At 50.7% G+C, this 21263-nt stretch overlaps 1 protein-coding gene across 2 annotated transcripts in view; it reads left to right on the top strand.

Annotated features, from left to right (window-relative positions):
* The first annotated feature begins 996 nt into the window (after positions 1-996).
* AKNA (AT-hook transcription factor) overlaps positions 997-21263 on the top strand; it is a 58902-nt gene continuing 38635 nt past the window's right edge. The window contains exons 1-2 of one of the 2 annotated variants that reach the window (XM_027550610.1): positions 997-1071; positions 18082-18468. In XM_027550610.1, the coding sequence (XP_027406411.1) occupies positions 18195-18468 (274 nt within the window). In that variant the 5' untranslated portion in view covers positions 997-1071; positions 18082-18194. Of the gene's footprint in view, positions 1072-11935; positions 12086-18081; positions 18469-21263 lie in introns of those variants that run through there. The other variant, XM_027550608.1, reaches the window with a different exon arrangement.

The raw sequence follows: 21263 nt of genomic DNA, 5'->3' as shown, positions 1-21263 counted from the left end.
ATTGTAAGGAGTAGCTAAAATGTTTGTTCCTGGGACAGAGTAAAGCTTCAGTGCATAGAAGCTGTTACTATGATTACCATTAGATATGTGTGTAGGGGGTCACCGAACCTGGGGGACTTGGAGGAACTTTCCACCAAAAGGAAAGAGAACTGTGCTGTAACACAGCTGGATACCAGACCTTGGGCAGATCACTTCCTGTCTCGGGGCCTGTTACAAGCCTTTGCCCCTGTGCAATACGATTGGTCGAGGAGCCCTTTAAATTACTGTCGCTGATTTATTTCTTATAGGCCTGGTGCGATGTTTATTCATTTACTCCCTTCAGAAACCCTGTGAGGTGAAAGTTAAGAATCCCGTTTACCTGAAGTTCAGTGGCAGCGAGCGGCAGAACTGGGGCGAGAACCTAGGCCAGTTTGACACCTTACACTGTCATCCTTCCCGGAGCACTCTAACTGAACAATGGATTATTTCTGTCTCGTTCTCACTGCAGGACTTTAGGCAAGTTTCCATCTCTGCCCAGGCCTGCGTTTGCCTGCTTGTCTAAAAGATGGTTTCGAGTAGAATACACTCGAGGGGTAGTGATAATACCTACTTACCTTATAGGCAAGGATCGGACACTGGAAGAGTTTACAACTGTGCCTGACACATAAGGGCTCTAGAAAAGTTTATTATCGTTACTGTCGTGTTTATTATTCGCTTCCGCCATCAGAGTTTATGGATTCTTCTTCACTGCGGTTCTGTGAAACCCTTCACAAACGTCTTAACTCCAGGCGCCTCAGTCTCCCATCTGCGGCTGGGCGGGTTTCAGAAGAACACGCAATCTCCCAGGATTTGAGATTTTCAGTCCTGGAGCCTGGAGCCTACGTCCAAACCTCTTGCGGCGGGACATAGGCTGCCACCTCTCAGCGATTGGTGGAACATCCAGAAACCCCGCCTCCCGGGGCCGTGCCCGGGCCGTCATAGGTCGGTCTCGAGATTATGCAAAACATCGCCGCTCCGCCCCGCGCCCGGATTGGAGGCCTTTGTTTGCCGCTCAACTCCAGGAAACCACCCGCGCGCCGCAGCAGCCGGCAGGTGAGACCCTGGGAGGGGTTCGCGGTGGGTCTAGGGCGGGTCCTGGCCTCTAGCCGGGTCTCAGTTTCTCCATCCGGGAAATGGGGAGGAACAGTGGACAGCGTCGGTGGGCTCCGATCTACAGGGACCGCGCAGCTTTCGGCCTCTCCCACGTGGAAACCCCTGCGCTCGGGAAGGAGACCGATCGCCGCTCCGGGAATGGGAGGGAGCTCTGGATGGGCTATGGGGTTCGAGTCCAAACCCCGCCGGCCTCGGTTCCACCCTCTGACCTCAGTTTCCACCTCCGCGCAATGGGGGCGTTGGCTTTTTCTCTCCCTCTCTCTTCAACTGGGGCTGGTCACAGGGAGGGGAGGGGTCCCCAGGGAATCTGGGGGTGGATCTTGGCTGGGCTTATGGCTGTGTTTGGGTTGGAGGTGTGGCCCGTGTAGCTGTGGTTACCCAGGAGGTGGGACTTATCTGTCTGTCCTGGGATTTGTGTGATATTCGCTCACCCGGCAACAACCTGCGCAGCGTGACAATCCCGAGCCGCGCGCCCTCCCCGGACAACTAACGCAAGTTTCTTTTCCTCTTTTTGGCAGGGGTAGGGAGGTAGAGCAAGGCCCCGCATGAGGGTGGGCCACTGTGACAGTGGTGGGATCTGGAGCGGACTGCAGGCATAAGGCCAGCCTCTCTTGTTACGAAGGTGGGGACACTGAGGCCCAAAGAGGAGCTGAGACTTGCCCAAGGGCGCGCAGCGGGGCGGACGCAGAGCTAGCTTCTCCCCTGTGTGATGGGTCTGGCACTAGTAGAGCCGGAGCCTTCTTACTGCGCCACCTTGGACAAGGCTCTTCCCTGCTCCTTTCCCTGGCTTTCGTTGAAAGAAATGACATGTTGGCACGGATCATTACCTACATTTGGAAAGTGTCTGCTTCAAAGTTAAGAAAGTTGAAAAGGAACATTGCTGATAACTGGGCTGTTTTGGAGCTGAGAAAAGAAGCCGAGATAGGTTGCAGTGATAAGGGGCATTGTTCCTGTCCTCTAGAACACAAGGAGAAGAAATGACTGAAAGTGAAGCATGAAGGACTGGGGTTAGATACTTAGAGGGACTTCCAAAGAGACATTTCCAGGCACCTCCTTTGGAGTTGGTGGGTTTTATTTTTTTGGCTGTTGTTTTGTTTTGTTTTTTCAAAAAACAGAATTGCTACCTATCCATTTGAGGGGCCCTAGTCTGGCTTACTTACCAATGGGGGATGGACCCTGTGGTCTTTGGAGGATTATTTATTCTCAGGGGTGGTCTCTGTTCTTCAGAAAGAGGGAGAAGATGCCCATGTGAGGCCTTTAGGCAAAGGCCCAAAGTCCAGGGGTTTGCATTTGAAACATGTGATTTGGGTTGTTTCTTGCAAGGGGGTTTCATCAGCTCCCATCAGTCCACAGAGTCCACCAGAAGTGCCAGGGTTTCCAGAGAGACTGGGAATGGTCCTGGCACTGTGGCTGGCATGCTGAGAGGGTATTTTGGAAAGTGGTACACACCAAAGACATTTCAGTGTACCCCCATGAAGTAGGAAAGAAAGAGTATTTTTTTGTTTTTTTCAGCATCCGGCTGAGTCACCAGCTGAATTCCAGGCCTTTTTGTGTTTCCTCAGTCCCGGAGGGAGGTGGGACAGATCTGAAGACTGGGAGTTAGAAGACCTTGGATCGAATCCTCAGCCTGGCTTCAGTTCTGAGTGCCTTAGCTTCCCCCTTTGCAAAATGGGAATGGTAATGACATTTTAAGGCTCAAGTGAGGTGGCATCACAGAAAGTTTGGTTCAGGCTACATTCTAAGTTTGGCGATGGGGACACTGAGGTCCACAGAAAGGAAGGCATAACAACAATAAGACCGTTAATAAAACAGAATGCTGTCTTCCAGCTACTGTGCAAACGGTTTTACTGCATCAAGTAAAGTCTGGGAAGGCAGGAGTTTTTGTGCATCTTGTCCCCAGTCACCCTCTCCGTGCCTAGTACAGAGCTCTACCACGTGGTAGGTACCCTGTATATTGTTGTTGATCAACTAGTGTTCACATTGTTGCCATAAGATGAGTGCTGTTGTTTTACATTTTACAAATGAGAAGTTCGTGATTCAGACAGGTTAAGTCACTCACCTGAGGTCACACAGCTCTTCTTTGGAGTTAGTCTGCTGTTATTTTGGGATGTGGCAGGGGTGTGTCATCTGGTGAGAGCTGATTGAATGAATCTCTTCCTAGTGCTGTGTTCAGTGATACTGTGTTGGTAGCGTGAAATTGACCATAGTAAGGGCATTTATATTATAGAAATTAGTAAAGGCCACGGTTAAGGGCTTTTTCTTTTCCTTTCTGTCTTTCTTTCCTTCCTTCTTTCTTTCTTGACTGAGCCATGGGGCATGCAGGATCTTAATTCCCTGACCAGGAATCAAACCCAGGCCCCCTTCGGTAGAAGCATGGAGTCCCGGTCACTGGACTGCCAGGGAATTCCCATCGCCCCCCACCCCTCCTGCCATGCTGTTTTTAAATAAGAGAGCTGCATGTGAAGTGTATTGGGTCATGAAAGACTGGCCTTTGCATGACAGCCAAAGTTGGCCAAGGCCTGCTCCTCACTACTGTTCCCCTGAAGTGCAGAATTTTGGAAAGTAACTTTTATGAGATGAGGCTGCTAGTCTGTGATGCGAGTGGTGCAATGCAACAGCCCTCTGACTTGGGAACGGGTTGTTACAAGCCTGAATTCCAAGCCAAAATGTCTAGCCTTTAACCTGAAAGTGACAGCAGCCACCAATGACCTTTAAACCGGGAAAGGCTTGGTCAGAGTGATGCTCTAAGAAGATTTACCCAGCAGCATGTGCTGAAGGTATTGGAGGGTGAGCTGGGGGCAGGGCAGCTGGGAAGAAGCTCTGGTTGATCAGAGGAGCCAGGAGAAAGCTAACAGGGTCCCTGGTTTTCTTTTCTTTTTTTTTAATTATATTTGTTTATTTTTACTTGATTGAGGATGATTGGTTTGATTTCTGCTATACATCAACATGAATTAGCCATAGGGATACATATGTCCCCTCCTTCCTGAACCTTGCTCCCACCTCCCACGCTTTCCCACCCCTCTAGGTGGTTACAGTTTGCGTTTCCTGAGTCATACAGCGGATTTCCATTAGCTATTTATTTTACATATGTATATGCTTCCATGCTACTCTCTCCATTCATCTCACCCTTTTAACAGGGCCCCTGGTTTTCTGAGCGCATGTGCTAAGGCTGGCAAACACTATCCTGTAACTTTTGAAGTGAAACTGGGTCTCCACTTCCCAAACCATGTTTCCTCATAAGCAAGGCCCTGAGGACAGTGTTGCCCTCCATCTGTAGATGAGGCTATAGAATATATGTTTGGAAACATATCAGAACCACCAGATTTGGACCCAGGCCTCTCAGCCCCCGCACTCTCACTTTTTTTTTTTTAATTTTATTTTATTTTTAAACTTTACAATATTGTATTGGTTTTGCCAAATATCGAAATGAATCCGCCACGGGTATACATGTGTTCCCCATCCTGAACCCTCCTCCCTCCTCCCTCCCCATACCATCCCTCTGGGTCATCACATTTTTAACCTCTTGGTCCCTCCTCTGTTCCAGCCTGCAGTCCCATCTTAGTCTGATCTTCCTTGCCAAGTGTCGGCCAAACTCCAGCTAGACCGTAGGGAGAGACTGCCTGCCCCCAGAGGTGGTCCTGGACCACGTCCCTAGATCCTCACCAGCATTTCTCACATCCTCCACTCCAAGCTGAGCCTCTTGTGGGGGAGGGACCAGTGATCAAAGCCAGACTTGGGTGCCTAGCTGTGAGTCTTCTTAGAGTCCTGGGACCACAGCCAAGGACCAAGGAGGGGCCTCAGGGGTCAGGAGGTTACTTTCAGCCCCTCTGCCGTCAAATCAGGGATTCATCTGCAGGGTAACACTTTACTTGTGGGTGCAGATCCACTCTGCTCCTATTGTGCTGTGTGACTTTGGGCAAAGGGTATAACCTCTCTGGGTCTTTTCTTGTCTGTTAAATGCGTGATTATGAAGTTCCAATGAGACGACACATGCCGTGTCCTGAGAGGTTTAGACTAAGGCTGAGGCTGGGATTGCTTCCTTTCCTTTTTGTGATCTTCACATAATCCTACATGTTGCATAATGGCTATGTATTATTTATTCATGAGTAAGCCATGTGAAAAAGCACAGGGTCAGAGTCTAAAAAGAGGAAGAGAGGAGGTGTGGGATGGGGATACCGAAGAATGTCAGAGCTGCGAGGGCCCTGGAAGAGCCCAGCCTTCCCCGCTTTCACGGGCAGGGAAACGGAGCAGGGTTCGGACCAAGGTCACATCAGAATGAAGACCTGCGCAGCTGTGCGCCACTGGCTTGTGTTTGTTTTGCTTTGTTTTTTTACCAAATAGTGAAAGTTCATTTTACTCTTAAAATAGCTGTTATTTTTAGAAAATACACATAAGGAAAAAGAGTAAATTTGCCTTAGTTTTCTACCTAGTAATAATTATTGTAAACATTTTGGAGGAATTCTCTTTTTCTTTTCCTGTTTCCCTCCTTCCCTCCATATTTTAGTGTTTTTCTTTAATGGACTCAAATTAGATATTTATTATTTTCTAATTGGCTTCTTCACTTAACATGTGACGGTTTTTTGCATTACATTATATTCTTCTACAATGTGACTGTTCCTCACTGCATAATATTCCTTTGAGTGGAAATACCATCATTTATCTTTTTAATGATCCCATTATTGGACACCGAGGTTGTTTCCCACCCTTCCACCACCTGCAAAGTGATTAAGATGGTAGTGTCTGGTTTCAGACTACTTGATTCAAACCCAGCTTCCTCTCCTGGGACATGGGCATAATAATTCCTGCCTCCTTGGATTGGTATGAGGATTAAATAATGAGTTTCTAATCCATGGAAGGGCCTTTATGTAATAGGTGCACAATAAAATTTTGCTGTTAGCAATGTGTTCCCACACATGCACATTTTTTTGTTGTTGAACTCTTTCCATGGAAGATAAATTTGAGTGTGTATGTGTGAGTGTGTGAGCATGAGTGTGTTTTCCTCAATATGAGCACACTCTCCTACATAACCGGTGTTTTAGTTGGCTGAGGAAGACCTTTATTCTCCTCCTTAATGATTCAGGGTGAGGACACAGTTTCTAGCTGGGTCAGTGATCCCCAGACCAGGTTTGGGGGCCACAGGGAGAAGAATCCTTGGGAGATAGCAGCATTTCTCTCCACTTGATCAGAAGGGCTGGCTGCTGCCTTTTGTGTAAAGGACTCAGAGCTTGATCTGTGGCTAATATTAGGAGAGCCAGGAAAGTTAAACTCGGTCCTGCAGGGAGCAGGCCATAAAGCCATTTCATAGATATGTCCAAAGTCATTTATTCACGAGTTCTGTGCCAACTAGGCATTGGCCATGGTTTTAGGGTATGTAGTCTCATTGACCAAAGATCCTGTAAAGTCCCATTTTATAGATAAGGAATCTGGAGTTCAGAGAAGTTAAGTGACTTGTCTAAGGTCACACAACTTCCAAGAGAGACCCTGGAAGCCTCTGATTATTCACAAAATCCTTGTGCCCTGAACCCCTGCTCCTCACAGCCTCCCATCAGCTTAGTGTTTCTGCCTGTGTGGGCAAGTGGGATCAAAGAACCCAGGAGATTTCATGACAGAAGGCCACTCTGGTAACCTCAGAGAGAATCCCATTCAGCCTCAGAGATCAGAGCCAAGAGAGGGAAAAGCTTTTGTCCAGCATCACTCAGGCTGAAACTAGGTCTCCTCTTCCCAAGCCATGCTTCCATCATTTCTGGGTCCATTCCTGAAAGTCTCTCCTGCCTCCTCACCCCTGTGGATTTTAACGATAGGTGCAAATTCAGCAATCTGGGCAGGAAAGAGTGGGTGACCTCAGGGTGGGTTTTCATTTCTTCCCCAGGGAAGGAGAGAGATCAAGGAGGCACTGAGGATGAAATAACAGCCATGGTTTCCTTCAGGATGGCTGAGAAGCCTGCGGGTCCCCGGTACCCCATGGGCCTCGGGACATCATGTAAAGGAGCGACTGTCCAGGGCTCATCACATCAGCCAGCAACGCCCGTCTGGATCCTGGGCCATGTCCTGTGCTGTGTCCTGGGAGGCACTGGAAGGCTTGAAAAAGAGATTCACTTTCCAGCCTGATTAACGTGCCAGGCATTTAGGTGGGGCTTAGAATGATTGTGGAGGCGGGGAGTAGGGAGTGTGGGTGAGAAATAGCCATCAGGACATTAGAGCATTGTGACCCAGGGGCTGAGGGAACAAATGGCCAGGGCTCGCTGAGCTCCTGTGTTGAGAACTGGGTCGTGCAGACACAGCCCTCCAGGCGCGCTTCTGATGAAGGTGCTCAAGCCCTGGCTGCTGCTGCTGCTAAGTCGCTGGCGGTAGGGGCCAAAGGTTTGTGTTTGCTCCTTTGCTTCTGACCCATCTCTGGGCCTCTGTTTCCCTGATGCATATGATGAAATCATATCCTTGTCCTGCCCATTTCCCAAGGTGTTTCTCAAGCATCTAATGCTATGAAGGATGAGAAAGCACTTTAGAAAACCGAAAGGCTTTGTGACGAACCAGAGCCTCCTTATAAAGTCAGAACGTTGACTTAGTGAGTGGCAGTTCGCTGGTTACAAGCTCCCATCCTGATTTTCTGGTGCCTGGATTATTAATGATCTCCACAGTATATACAGTGTGAGCACCAAGCATGGCTGTTAAGACTTGGGTCTTTGCGTATCTGAATCGCCAGCCGCACTCACCAGCTTTGTGACTGTGGGCAAGTTGTGACTCTTGGGGCCTCTGTTTCAGTTCAGTTCAGTTCAGTTCAGTCGCTCAGTTGTGTCCGACTCTTTGCGACCCCATGAATCGCAGCACGCTAGGCCTCCCTGTCCATCACCAACTCCCGGAGTTCACCTAGACTCACATCCATCGAGTCAGTGATGCCATCCAGCCATCTCATCCTCTGTCGTCCCCTTCTCCTCTTGCCCCCAATCCCTCCCAGCATCAGAGTCTTTTCCAATGAGTCAACTCTTCACATGAGGTGGCCAAAGTACTGGAGTTTCAGCTTTAGCATCATTCCTTCCAAAGAAATCCTAGGGCTGATCTCCTTCAGAATGGACTGGTTGGATCTCCTTGCAGTCCAAGGGACTCTCAAGAGTCTTCTCCAACACCACAGTTCAAAAGCAGCAATTCTTCGGTGCTCAGCTTTCTTCACAATACAACTCTCACATCCATACATGACCACAGGAAAAACCATAGCCTTGACTAGACGGACCTTTGTTGGCAAAGTAACGTCTCTGCTTTTGAATATGCTATCTAGGTTGGTCATAACTTTCCTTCCAAGGAGTAAGCGTCTTTTAATTTCATGGCTGCAGTCACCATCTGCATTTTGGAGCCCCCAAAAAATAAAGTCTGACACTGTTTCCACTGTTTCCCCATCTATTTCCCATGAAGTGGTGGGCCCGGATGCCATGATCTTTGTTTTCTGAATGTTGAGTTTTAAGCCAACTTTTTCACTCTCCTCTTTCACCTTCATCAAGAGGCTTGTTAGTTCCTCTTCACTTTCTGCCATAAGGGTGGTGTCATCTGAGTATCTGAGGCCTCTGTTTACCTACCCGTAAACTGGGGATGTCACGTCAGCCTCACTGGGTGGCTGTGAGGGCCACAAACAAGGCTGGGACCACAGGCTAGATTCAGAAGATCAGCCAGCAGGCATCCGCTGCGCTTCTCCTGAGTGTCAGGGTCTGTGCTGGGCGCTGGGTAGTGGTGTGCTTCACAGAGCTCCCAGGTGTCAGGCAGACCGTGCTCAGTCACGTCCGACTCTTTGCAACTCTATGGACTGTAGCCTGCCAGGCTCCTCTGATCATGGGATTTTCCAGGCAAGAATCCTGGAGTGGGTTGCCACTTCGTCCTCCAGAGGATCCTCCTGACCCGGCGTCTCTTATGTCTCCTGCATTGGCAGGCAGATTCTTTACCACCATAGGCGCCTGGGAAGCAGACCCAACGTCTAATTCCAATTGGCAAGTCCGCAAAAAGGGCACATGGTTCTGGGATCTGCAGGGTGACTGCAAGTCACCAGGGAGAAGAAGTGGGGTTGAGTGGAGAGGGGGGGCACTGTACGTTTGTCCCAGGGACACCAAGGAGCCCCCCGTGTTCCCCAAGCACGCTGAGGACAGAGAGGCTGGAGTGCAGCCTAGCTGTGGAGTTTCATCTTCTTTCTCAGAATAGTGGGCAGCTTAGCACAATGTTTTAAGCAGAGAAGGGCTGTGTTTGGACACGTCCGTTTTGCGAAGAGCACTTGGAACAGTGTTTGGAAGGGCCTGGAGAGATCCTTGGGCTTTCCAGGAGATGGCTGTTGCAAGAGGCCACGTAGGGATGCAGTGACGGAATGGATTCCAGTGAGATTTAGGAAATAGAATCACTAGCAGTTGATGATGGTTGGTTATGGGGTGTAAGAGGGAAGTACCCAGCGTGGTGGTCGGTTCTGGCCTGCGCACTTGAGTCAAAGATGGGGGCCAAGCTTCGTACAGAAGGGTGGGTTCGAAAAGTGAGTGTTCGTTGCCATTCCCTTCTCCTGGGGATTTTCTCGACCCAGGATCAAACCCAGGTCTCCCACGTTGCAGGCAGATTCTCTACCATCTGAGTCACCAAGGAAGCCCAGGGCAGGTGCCAGGGTGACCATATAATGAATGGGCTTGGTTGGTTAAGTAGGATTTGGCCTGTAGTTGGAGACGGTGTGCTGGCAGAGGGCATCGCACAAGCAAAGGCAGGGAGAAGGGTTGGTAAGCCCGGGGTGTCAAGGAGATGGAACAGGGCACACAGGGGCTGTCTCCCTTGGGGTTCGGCGCCTGCTTCTAAGTTAGGGGTGGCGGGTTATTTAGGGGCTGCACAGCGTGCCTGGAAGCAGCAGCCACCTGGCGTTTTGATGGCAGTGCTGCCTGAATTAATGGCCAGGGAGGGAGAGAGTGAGTGAGTGACGGGGTGTCAGGGGAGCCCGCCCCTCACACAATGGCCCACATGGTCACCAGAACTGGCAAGGAGGAGCCTTATTAGGGATTGGCTCCGTTCCACCTTTGGCTGAGGCTGCGGGTAGACCCCGCCCCCCAGATGTGAGAAAAAGGCAGGGGAGGGGATGGGGTGATTACTGGGATGAGGGCACCAGGTTCTAGCTTTGCCGGATACAAACTGACCTTGGGAGAATTCATTCATTCCTTCTCGCGTGCATGTTCCAAGCACCGGGGCTCTGCACTTTGCAAATGTTACCTCACTGGATCTTGGCAGCAGTCCTGCAGAGTGGCTATTCTTCTTATCCCTGTTTTATAAATGAAGAAACTGAGGCTTGGAAGGCTGAGGTGAAGGCTCAAAGGTCACAGAGTTCTCAAGAAAGAGGTGGGACTGGGATTTGAAGCCAGGTCCGAACCGTCTGTAAAATGCATTTTTCTGTCCTACCTGGGTAGTTTCCAAACCTTGCTGCTCAGCAGCACTAATCAGAGGGCTTTTTGGACAATACAGAGGCCACAGTGTCTTTTTCAGTTTCCTGAATCAGAATCCCTGGATCCTGGGCAGGGCCAGGGCTAAGGAGCCACAGGCTGCAGGGGACGGACACAGGCCACCCCTCTCCACTTTGGCTCACTCTGCTCTGCACACACACTTGCTGTTCCCAGGGAAAGCCCCACTGGTTCCCACCTTGCCCTCTGCACTCACCCTTCCAGAATACTTTACCTTCAGCCCTTCTTGTGGCTTATTCCTGCCCATCTTTTCCTTCTGGTCCCCTGTTTGAATGTCACCTTCTCACAAAGACCCTCCTGGCCATCCCCAAACTCTTTGCCCCAACACATGACCCTCTGACCCACAGATTGGCTACCAGGGCCACACATTCCAGTCACCTGGGACACTTTAAAATCACTGATACCCAAAGACTGATGCTGTTACTCTGGGTGAACCTAGGCATCCGTGTTACTGAAAGCAGCCTGGGGTATGGATCTTCATCTCATGTCACCCTGTCTGTCTCTCTCCGTGATTGTTTACTGTCTATGTCTAGTGGAGCCAGGGCTTAGCCTGTCTTGTGCCCTGCCAGTGAAGTTCAGTTTGATCAGCAATCAGCCAGTTCTCTACCTCCATGATGCCGGGAAAATATCCCTCTTAATTACAGGCCCAGCTTGGGATGAGGACGGTGGGTGGGATGGCAGGAATCATTGCAGCCTCCCTGAGGTGTTGGAAGCCTCCCTGAGGTATTGGCAGACAGGCCAGAGTATCCTAGCTGGATCCCAACCTGATCTCTGATTCTGATCTCAGTGAACTTGGGCAAACGCTGGTGCCTGGAGTGTCCTTATCAGCACATGATGAGTTCATCCCACAGGCTGCAAAGGGCTGAAAGGGTGCCAAGCAAGCATCTGGCTCCCGTTCCCATCCAATCCCAGCCTAGGCTCCCATTGTACAGATGGGCATTGTGCCCTAGTGAGGGGGCTTTGAACAAGGTCATGATCTGGAGAGTAGGGGCTGTGGAGAAAGCTCTTAGAGGGTTGAGGCTGCTGGAGGCCTCCTTCCAGGCTCAGCATGCTGTGTGACCTTGGCCAACTCTCTGACCTTCCCTGGGCTTTTTTGTCCCCATTGTATACTCTGGTGGAGATGGTCCCAAGCTCTGACACTGGAAGTTTCTTCAAGTCCTTTCCTGAACGGTGCCAACCCGCAGAGGGCCTGCAAGGGGTTAAGCTCCCTCTGTTCCCTCTTACTCTGCACACAGACAAACCCCCTCCTTCTGAGAAACACTTGTAGGAAATCAGGCTGGGCGCTTCCTGCCGAGGCAAGGCGGCCTCAGCCACAGCAGGGGCGGGGAGAGGTGGGGAGCGATGCTTGTCTGTGAGCAGCGGCTGGGGCTGGCAGAGCGGCCTGGAGGCGGGCCAGGGTGCCGTGGAGACAGGGGGCTCCCCAGGTTTGGAACAAAGACCTCATATGCAGGTCCCCTGAGCCTGGGCCAGCAGGATGGTGGTGGAGCCTGAGAGAGGTGAGGGAGCGGAGGAGGACGGGGGAGGTGGGGGGGGTCAGAGGAGCCGCCTTCCCCCTGGATGGGCCAGTCACAGGCTCTCTGGGACAGTCCAGGCATCTGGACCAGCCCAGCCAGGAAGTGGCAGCTGTGGCAGCCGTATTACTTCTCTACGGCTTTCGGGAGCCCAGCCCCCAGGGGCAGGGGTGGATTTGGGGGACATTTCCTCAAGCCTCGGAATCCTGGATCCCAGCCTGAGCTCTGGTTCTGATCTCGGTGAACTTGGGCAAGCGCTGGTCCCTCTCTGTGCCTGGGGAGTTCTTTCTTCTCTGCACATGGCGAGTTCGTCCCATGGGCTGCTAAGGGGCTTCAAACATGAGGCATGGGTGGGGAGCAGCCAGGATGCAGTGGGAGGTGGGGTCCCCACTAAAGAGTGGCCCTTCTGCTGCACAAGGACAAGGAGAGAAGCCAGGGAGGGGCCCCCAGACCCAGCCCAGCCCTTCAGACTGGTGGAGCAAGAGTCCACAGCAGCGAGGGGCATCTCTCCTCTTTCTCCTGGGCCTCTACTGCCGCTGGTGGGCAGGGGGCACATCCAGTGTGGAAAGTGGCTGGGGACCTCAGGGAACTAGTTTCTACACAGCTGGCAGGACATCCCCCCCACCCCCACCTTGATAACAGCAGGTCTGTGCCCTGCCGACTAGCCACGGAGGGCAGCTGAGTACAGGGCTGTGAGCTCAAAAGCCCTGTCTTTTTGGAGAGGCCCAGCCACTTGGTAAAGGGCGGAGGGGGGTTCCTTCCCTTTCTCTTACTGCCCACCGAGTCTGATGGACTTGGTTTCAGAGTCACAAGCCCTGGGTTTCAATCACTGGCCACACTTCCGGGCTGTGAGGTCTTGTGAAAGCTGGCCACCTCCCTCCGGCTCGGTTTCTACATCTGGGAGATGTCAGGGACTGGGTGGGTGTGGTGGGGGGCTGCCTCGGAGAGCCCTGGCTGGCCAGTACAGGGCTTTGGAGGGCAGGGTAGGTGGGCAGAGGTGGGCTGTGCAGCTGAAGTTGGCAGAGGAGAACCTGGGGTTGGAGCCGTGAAGGGAAGGGTCTTCACTTTTGGACTGAGGGGACAGAGAAGCCCCGTGGGGGTGGCTGAGCCCCTCAGGAAGTGGATAGACACCACAAGGGACTCACAGACCCTCAGGAGAACCAGGCGTGAGGTGGCGTGTCGGCAGGGAAAGGAAAGTGAAGTCGCTCAGTCATGCCCAACTCTTTGCGACCCCATGGACTGTAGCCCACCAGGCTCCTCCATCCATGGGATTTTCCAGGCAAGAGTACTGGAGTGGGTTGCCACTGCCTTCTCCAGGGGATCTTCCCAACCCAGGGATCGAACCCGGGACTCCCGCGTTGTAGACAGACGCTTTACCCTCTGAGCAGCAGGGAGGCGGCGCACCAAAGACGCGGGGAGTGGCCGGTGCTGCCTTCTGGGGCTAGCTCCCCCAGGGCTGGCAGGGCCCCCTCAAGGACAGCCCAGCTCCCGAGGAGGCTCAGTGCTCCTGGGGCTCTCCCGAGCTCAGCCCCCCAACCCCACCGCCCCTCGGAAGCTGCCATGTGCCCTCAGAAGGCCGACTAGAACCAGCCTGAGGAGTCAGGGGCCCCTGCCGTAGCCTCAGTCAACTTCTGTTCACCCTTTCAGACCTCTGTACCTCTGCCTGTACCATTCCCTCTGCCTGTAACGCCCTTGCTCGTTCTTCTTCCTCCAAATCCTTTGTCTCTCAGGCCCAGTTTCAGGCTCCCTGCAACAGTAGCCCTTCTGTACCCCTCATCTGAAATTTTGGAATGCTTTTACTCATGTCTATTCCTCGTGTATGGTGTAGCGCTTGGCACACAGTAGATCACAGGGCTGGGTTTTTTTTAAAAAAACTTTTGATGTGGACCATTTTTTAAGTCTTTATTGAATTTGTTACAATATTGCTTCTGTTTTATGTTTTGGTGTTTTGGCCTCGAGCCACACGGGATCTTAGCTCCCCAATCAGGGTCCCAACCCACACCCTAGATAGGTGAAATAAATCCCAACCACTGGACAGCTAGGGAAGTCCCAGGGTTTGTTTGTTTGTTTGTTTGTTTTTTTCAAGTTAATTTGCACCCACTGGGCACTCAATATGTATTAATATCTTTGTTACTATGAAGTAGGACCTCGAGGAGGAGGGGGTTGAGAGTTGTGAGTCTGTGGTCTTCAGAAGCCAGCAAGTCAACCAGGAAACTAAGTTCTTACCTCCCAGCCCACCCTCATAGGGTGCCCCTTCCCACGGTTGAAAGGCAGGTGGCGTTTTCTCCATCTTGGTGAGAAAAGCGAAGCCCAGCTGTTCAAGGTGGAGCAGCTGCACCAAGCCCAGAAGCTTGTCTCTGGACCCCTGCCTGCTTCTCTTTCTCGATTGCCTAGTGAAAAACTGTCCTGGCCCAGCATGAAGTCCGCATGTGATTGGCACTCATGTGTGTTTGTTGACTGACTGGCTGACCGACTGGTCCTGGAGCCTGTGGCTTGCGCAAAAGGCAGGGGCGTTGCTCACGAAAGGCTCACAGGTTTGGGGGCCTGGGGAACATATGCAAAATTTCAGCCAGTGACCGCAGCTGCCTCTGACAGGCGGTTACCCCTGGTCACAGTGAGATTTCTGCCATGACTGAGTCATCCCAGGAGACAGGATGTTCCTCTTTGTGCGACCAAGGCCCCTCTGATTGGGCGGGCTGCTCTGTGGCACGACTAGAAAAAAGCCCTTTAAAGCATCAGAAAGCCCCACATGCCTCCCCCACCCCCTTCCTTGGCAGAAGTTTCAAAAAGAGAAAAGCAGCGGCTTTTAGTACCTCCTACACCTGCCATAGCAGCAGGGTCCGGAAGGCCTGCTGCTGCTGCTAAGTCATTTCAGTTGTGTGTGTGACCACATACATGGCAGCCCACCAGGCTCCTCTGTCCCTGGGATTCTCCAGGCAAGAATACTAGTCAAGGGCAAAGATGGGCCTTGCCTGAAGAGCTGTTTAAAATGCAGATTCCTGGGCCCTGTCCCAGGCTCTGGAATCCAGCTCTCTTTGGGTCAACCTAAGGCTCTGCATTCTTAGAGGATTGTTTTTTTTTTCCCTTGAGTTTTTATTACTATTAGGCAAAACAAGTAAATTGTTTTTTTCTTTTTGTCTTTTATTTTTAATTGGAGTATAATTGCTCTACATTGTTATGTTAGTTTCTGCTATACAGCAAAGTGAATCTGCCTCTTGTATGAGCGCTCAAGTTATCAGGAATTTCCAAGAGGGGTACAGGCCCCCCAAGAGAGTATAAGGAGCAAGGATTAGAACTTCCTTTTCAAATATTTGTTTTCTATTGGATCTTTAAAAAATTCAATTATATATATATATATATATTTTAATGTGTTCATGTGAGAAGTCATGTGGATAATGTTATAAGAAATACATATGTACTAGGTATATGAGCAAATATATTTTTAATGGTGTGTGATTTAAAAAAAAAAAAAATTGGCCCCTCACTGGGCCGAAGTCAATTGTTACAAATTCTTTTTTTTTTTTTTACTTTGATTTGAGGATAACTGCTTTACAATGTTGTCTTGGTTTCTGCCACACAACAACGTGAATCAGCTGTAAGTAGACACAGGTCCTGTCCTTCCTGAACCTCCTTCCACCGCCCAGCTCTGTCCCGCCCCTCGGGTTGTCCCGGAGCGCCAGGTTGAGCTCCCTGTGTCACACAGCAGCTTCCCACTGGTGGTCTCGTTTGTACATAGTCATATACATGTGTCAGTGCCACGCTCTCAATCCAGCCGCCCTCTCCTTCCCCCACTGTGCCCGCAAGCGACAGTTGCAATCTTGCTGTCACTAACCAGCTGGGTGGTCTCGGCCATGTCACCAATCCATGCTGAGGTCTAGTTTTCTCATTTGAAAACTAGTTTTCTTTTGACCTCCTTACCTGTTTGGGGTGAGAACAGATTGAGAACAGACAGTAAAGCGTCTTGTCTGGGCCGGCACAGAGAGGGTCCAGCCTGTGTGGTAGGGATCACGCAGAGGCTTACAGGGTGATCTGGGTAACTCGAGGAGGAGGGAAGACAATTGGGTCAGGGGAAGAGGGTGAGGACCCTGAGACCAGAGAGGGAACAGTGTTATTCCCCGTTCCTACGCCAGCCCTTGAGTAGGCGGCAGCCTTTCTTGGGCTGAGCTGATCCCTGGGGAACTCTGTCGAGAAATTGTTGCCTGCTGGCTTTTCTCAACGGTAAAAACCAAGGCTCTGACCAGGACCCGACCACTCATGAGGCTGCAGGGACAAACACAGATAAATCTGTCCTGAGAGGCCTGAAGTTATTCTCATTGTCCCCAGGGTATGGAGGGAAGAGCCAGGACCCTAACTACCCTAACTGCAAGGTGACGTCTCATGACAGCCTTATCCTGACCTGTGCACGGCTTCAGGCAAGGCCCCTTCACGCTCTGGTCCTCTGCAGTTTCCCCATCTGCAGAGTGGGTCCTTTGCAGGAGCCCCTGGGGTGGGACCATGCCACTGCTCTGCCAGCTTTGTGTTTCCAGGACTCAGAGGGAGTGTTTGGGGGGTGTTGGCCATAGCAGGAGGGGAGAGGAGATGGGAGGGAAGAAAAGAGGGAAAAGAAGAGAGGAGAGAAGGCAGGTGGTGAGGAGCCCTTCTGCAGCCATCCTTCCCTTGCCATGGCTCGCTCAGTAGCCAGGCTCTCCTTTCTGGTTCATTCTCCCCAAGCAGCCGGAGTGAAACTTGTAACCACACCTCTGGGTGCTCTCCCAAGTCGGGGATATGCTGCAAATTCCTGAACAGGCCCCAGGAGGCCCCTGGGTCTGGTCATCACGTCTCAGGCCCACACTGTCTGTTCTCAGAGCCCCGCCCCTGCCCGCAAACAGCACCGCCATCAGGAAGCCATGTCCACGTGCCCCTCCTGCCTCCGGGCCTTTGTACTTGATGGTCCTCTGCCTGGAATGCTCTTTTTGTTTTTTCCAATTGAGGTGAAATTCACAACACGAATCTAACCCCTCTCCAGTGAACAATTCAGCAGCATTTAGTATATTTATGAAGTTGTGCAACGACTGCTATCTAGTTTCAAAACATTTTCATCACCCCAAAAGGACACCTATGTCCGCTCAGCAGTCACTCCCCTCTGCCCCAGCTAAGAGCACTAGTCTCTTTCTCTGTGGATTCACCTATTGCGGATCTTCCATATGGACAGAATCATACAGTGTGTGGCCTTTTGTGTTGGGCTTCTTTGACTTAGCATCCTGTTTTGGAGGTTCATCCCTGTAGCATGTGTGAGCGCTTCATTCCTTTTTGTGGCCGGACAATATTCCTCCGTGTGGATGGACCACAACTCGGTGGTCCATTTGCCCATGGATGGACGTCTGGGTTGTTTCTACCTTTTGGCGGTTACAAGCAGTGCTGCTAGGAAAGTGTGTGCACATGTATTCATTTGAGTACCTGTTTTCAATTATCTGGGGTACCGGAATGCTGTTTTCACCATTCCCTCACTCCCGAGGGGGCTCAGGAAGTTTCCCAGAGGACACGTTCTCTACATGGGACCTATATCTTGACCTCCTGGGCCAGCTCTGGACCCCCGGGATCCCTCCCTGGGCTTCCCCATCACTCTCACTTGGATTTGTAATTGTGGTTGTTTGTCTGCTACCTCTGGGCTCTCAGTTCTCACGTGAACAGGGCCTGTGCCCCAGCGCCCACATGGGGACCCTGGCCCACGGTCACGGCACACAGAGAACCCTGCCGTTTGCTGACCTCTGGGCTCCTTATCCTGTATCTCAGGGCATTTTACCAAACTCTTTAGAGAAAGAAGAATTATTACCCCAGTTTTACTCATGAAGGAATCCAAGGTGGAATGATCGGGCCAAGGTCATGCAGCTTCAAAGGGCTGGAGCCAGGACTGAACCAGGGCTTCTGATTGCTGATTCCTGCTCCTGAAGACAGGAGGGAGCTCGAGGACTCATGGTCTCCCTTTGTTTGTGTCCCAACAGGCCACAAGCAGGATGGCTGGTGCTGAGAAGGGCCAGTGGGGACTCTGGTGCCCATAGGGGCAGCTCCACCTCCTGAAGATGAAGGGGCCCAGGTGAAACGCAGGCCAGGCCCAATGGCCAGCTCTGGAACAGAGGTCCACTGGGTCGAGCCGGGCCTGGGGAAGGGGCCCCAGCGGCGGCGCTGGGCCTGGGCTGAAAAGGGAAAGGATGCTGATGAGAGTGGCACACGCAGCTCAGAAGAGGAGGGACCCTTTCCCACTGCGAGCAGCCCCGAGCTCCTGGAGGACTTCCGCCAGGCCCAGCAGTGCCTGCAGCCACTCAAGTGGGGCCAAGACTCACAGCCTGCTGGGTGCCAGGATCCCGAATCTGGAGAGTCTTCAGAAGCGGGTGAGGCTGACTCCCCTACAATGCCACAGTGGTACCCTGAACATCTCACCTTCTAGCAGGAGGGAGGTGGGAAGTGAATGTGGAGTTTCAGAATTTTTTAAATTAAAATCTATGAAGTCTATGCTTAAATTTTTTTTAACTTTTAATTTTATGTTGAAGTATAGCTGATTAAAAATGTTGTGATGTCTTCAGGTGGACAGCAAAGGGACTCAGTCATTCATATACATGTATACTTTGTCCCCCAGACTTCCCTCCCATCCATCTGCCACATAACATTGAGCAGAGTTCCCTGTGCTATATAGTAAGACATTGTTTGTTATCCACTTAATGAAGCCTATAATTTAAATTTTTTTAAAGATTTGAATTATATAAACAATATTGTCCATTGCAGAAAAATCAGAAAATACAAACCAAAATAGAAAAAGACTGAAAATTACTCATTATCCAGATAGCTGCCCTTTTTCATATGTGTGAAAATATATATATATGTAATACGAATATAGAACATTCTACAAGCTGTATTGTGGCTTGCTTTTTTGTAACTTAACAGATATGAGCACTTTCCCAGCTTATCAAATATTCTTCCACAAACCATTTCTAATGTCTGCTTAGGAATTCCATGGTGTGGGTATTCTGTAATTTGTTGAGCCAATCCTCTTACTGCTGCGCACTGGGTAATGTCTAGTTTTTTGCTATTACAAATAATGCAGAGATATGGCATTAGTCTATCTTTGCACACCTGCTTTGATGATAACCTTGATCATTTTAATTGCCTGGTTCAGGGGTTATGCCCATTTTTACAATTTTTTAAAATCCCAGTTAGCAACGAGAATGTTGGCTTCCCTTGTTTTCTAAAATAACCGTTCTCTTTGCATCAAAAACAACTGAGACTAAATTGCTAGCTTGGCTCAGCAAGTCCTTTCTCCTCTCTGAAGCTTGATTTTCCCCATCTGTGAAATGGGAGTAATAACACCATCGAGCTTGATTACGTTGTGCCTACTGCATTTGAGTTTGAGTGAGACACCCCCGTCTTAGGATTCTGCAATCAGGTAGGCCCTCATGGATGTCAGAGAAGCCATCAGGCCAACGGCAGATTGTGCAGTGACCCCAGGTTCCTCAGGCAGGGTCTGTGTAAAATGGGGTTTGCCCACAGCTACCCACTCAGGAGCCGTTTCTGAGCTCTCCTCAGGGAATGGCAAATGGGATCTCTCCTTGAGGTCACGTGGGTGCCCCCTGCTGTGATGTAACAGCCGCTGCCACATCCTGTGTCCTTACTCTGTCCCAGGCACAGGGCTGGGCAGGGCACAAACCGTGCCTCCTTCTTTACTCACCGCCTTCTGCCAGTAGGAGAGACTAGCCTCCAGATAAAGACCGCCACAGTGGTCAACTTCTTATTCATGGCGCCCTGTGAGGGATCAGAAAAGCCAGGAATGAACCCACGGCTGCCTGGTTCCAAAGTCCGACCTCTTCATTCCACCACATGTTCCCCATCAGCAGAGATTAACTTGCCTTCATAGCTGGGACCTTGCTTCCAAGTCCAGAACTGCTCTGAGCCACTGCATGAGCAAGTTACTTAATCTGCTGTAAACAAGAGAGGCTTGCTAAAGGAAATTTTAAGGAGTGGAAAGATATAGAAATGCCAAGGCTAGAGGAAAGAGCATGGGGGAGCAAAGAGTGACATAAGGATTATGGCAAAGGTGCATCTGCCAGAGCAGAGAGTCTGTGCTTGGTGGTACCCAGACTGTATCTCCTGAAACTCGGGATCTGTGCCAGAGGCGGACGTGGGGTCTAGGATAGAGTAAGTGCTCAATAAGCACTGACTTCATGGATGATGCATAGATGGATAGATGGATGTATGGATGGATGGGTGGGTGGATAAGCAGATAGGTGGATAAATAGATGGATGAGTGGATGATTGGGTGAGTGGTTGATAGGTGAGTGGGTAGTGGATATGTGAATGGATGGATGGATAGGTAGATGAGTGGGTAAATGGATGGGTAATGAATGGATAGGTAGGTGAGTGGATGAGGGATGGGTGAGTGGGTGGATAGGTGGATGGATGGATTATTGGAAGGATAGATGGTTGGATTAATGGATGCTGCTACTGCTAAGTCGCTTCAGTCGTGTCTGACTCTGTGCGACCCCATAGACGGCAGCCCACCAGGCTCCCCCATCCCTGGGATTCTTCAGGCAAGAACACTGGACTGGGTTGCTATTTCTTTCTCCAGTGCATGAAAGTGATAAGTGAAAGTGAAGTCGCTCAGTCGTGTCCGACTCTTAGCGACCCCATGGACTGCAGCCTACCAGGCTCCTCTGTCCATGGGATGCTCCAGGCAAGAACATTGGAGTGGGGTGCCATTGCCTTCTCCGGATCAATGGATGAGTGGGTGACAAACGGATGAGTGGGAGGGTGGGTGAGTAGGATGGATGAATGAATATTGAGCACCTACAGTATAATAATTCCAACAACTATCCATTTTGGGGGAGTTTTGCATGCATTATTGTCTTTTATCCCTCCCTTCCTTCTTCTTTCTATTCTGTCAACCAATATTGAGCAGTTCCTCTGCAAATACAATAGTAAATAAAAGCAGAGGGTATCTTCGTCCTCATGGAGCTTACAGTACAGTGGGGGAAGAAAATATTAATGAAGCAATCACATAAATAAATAGAAAGCTGCCACTGTAATAAGTATTTCAACGTAGAGGTATTCAGTCATGTGAAAGCCTATAAAAGGGAGATTTTGACCTAAGTTAGGAAGGTTAGAGAAGACTGCCTTGACGAGGTCAAGGTTGAGC

Source organism: Bos indicus x Bos taurus, chromosome 8 (assembly GCF_003369695.1).
Source record: "Bos indicus x Bos taurus breed Angus x Brahman F1 hybrid chromosome 8, Bos_hybrid_MaternalHap_v2.0, whole genome shotgun sequence".
NCBI classification, from domain to species: domain Eukaryota; kingdom Metazoa; phylum Chordata; class Mammalia; order Artiodactyla; family Bovidae; genus Bos; species Bos indicus x Bos taurus.
The sequence above is the reverse complement of the archived record's forward strand: the minus strand, read 5'-3'. Positions and strand labels throughout refer to the sequence as shown.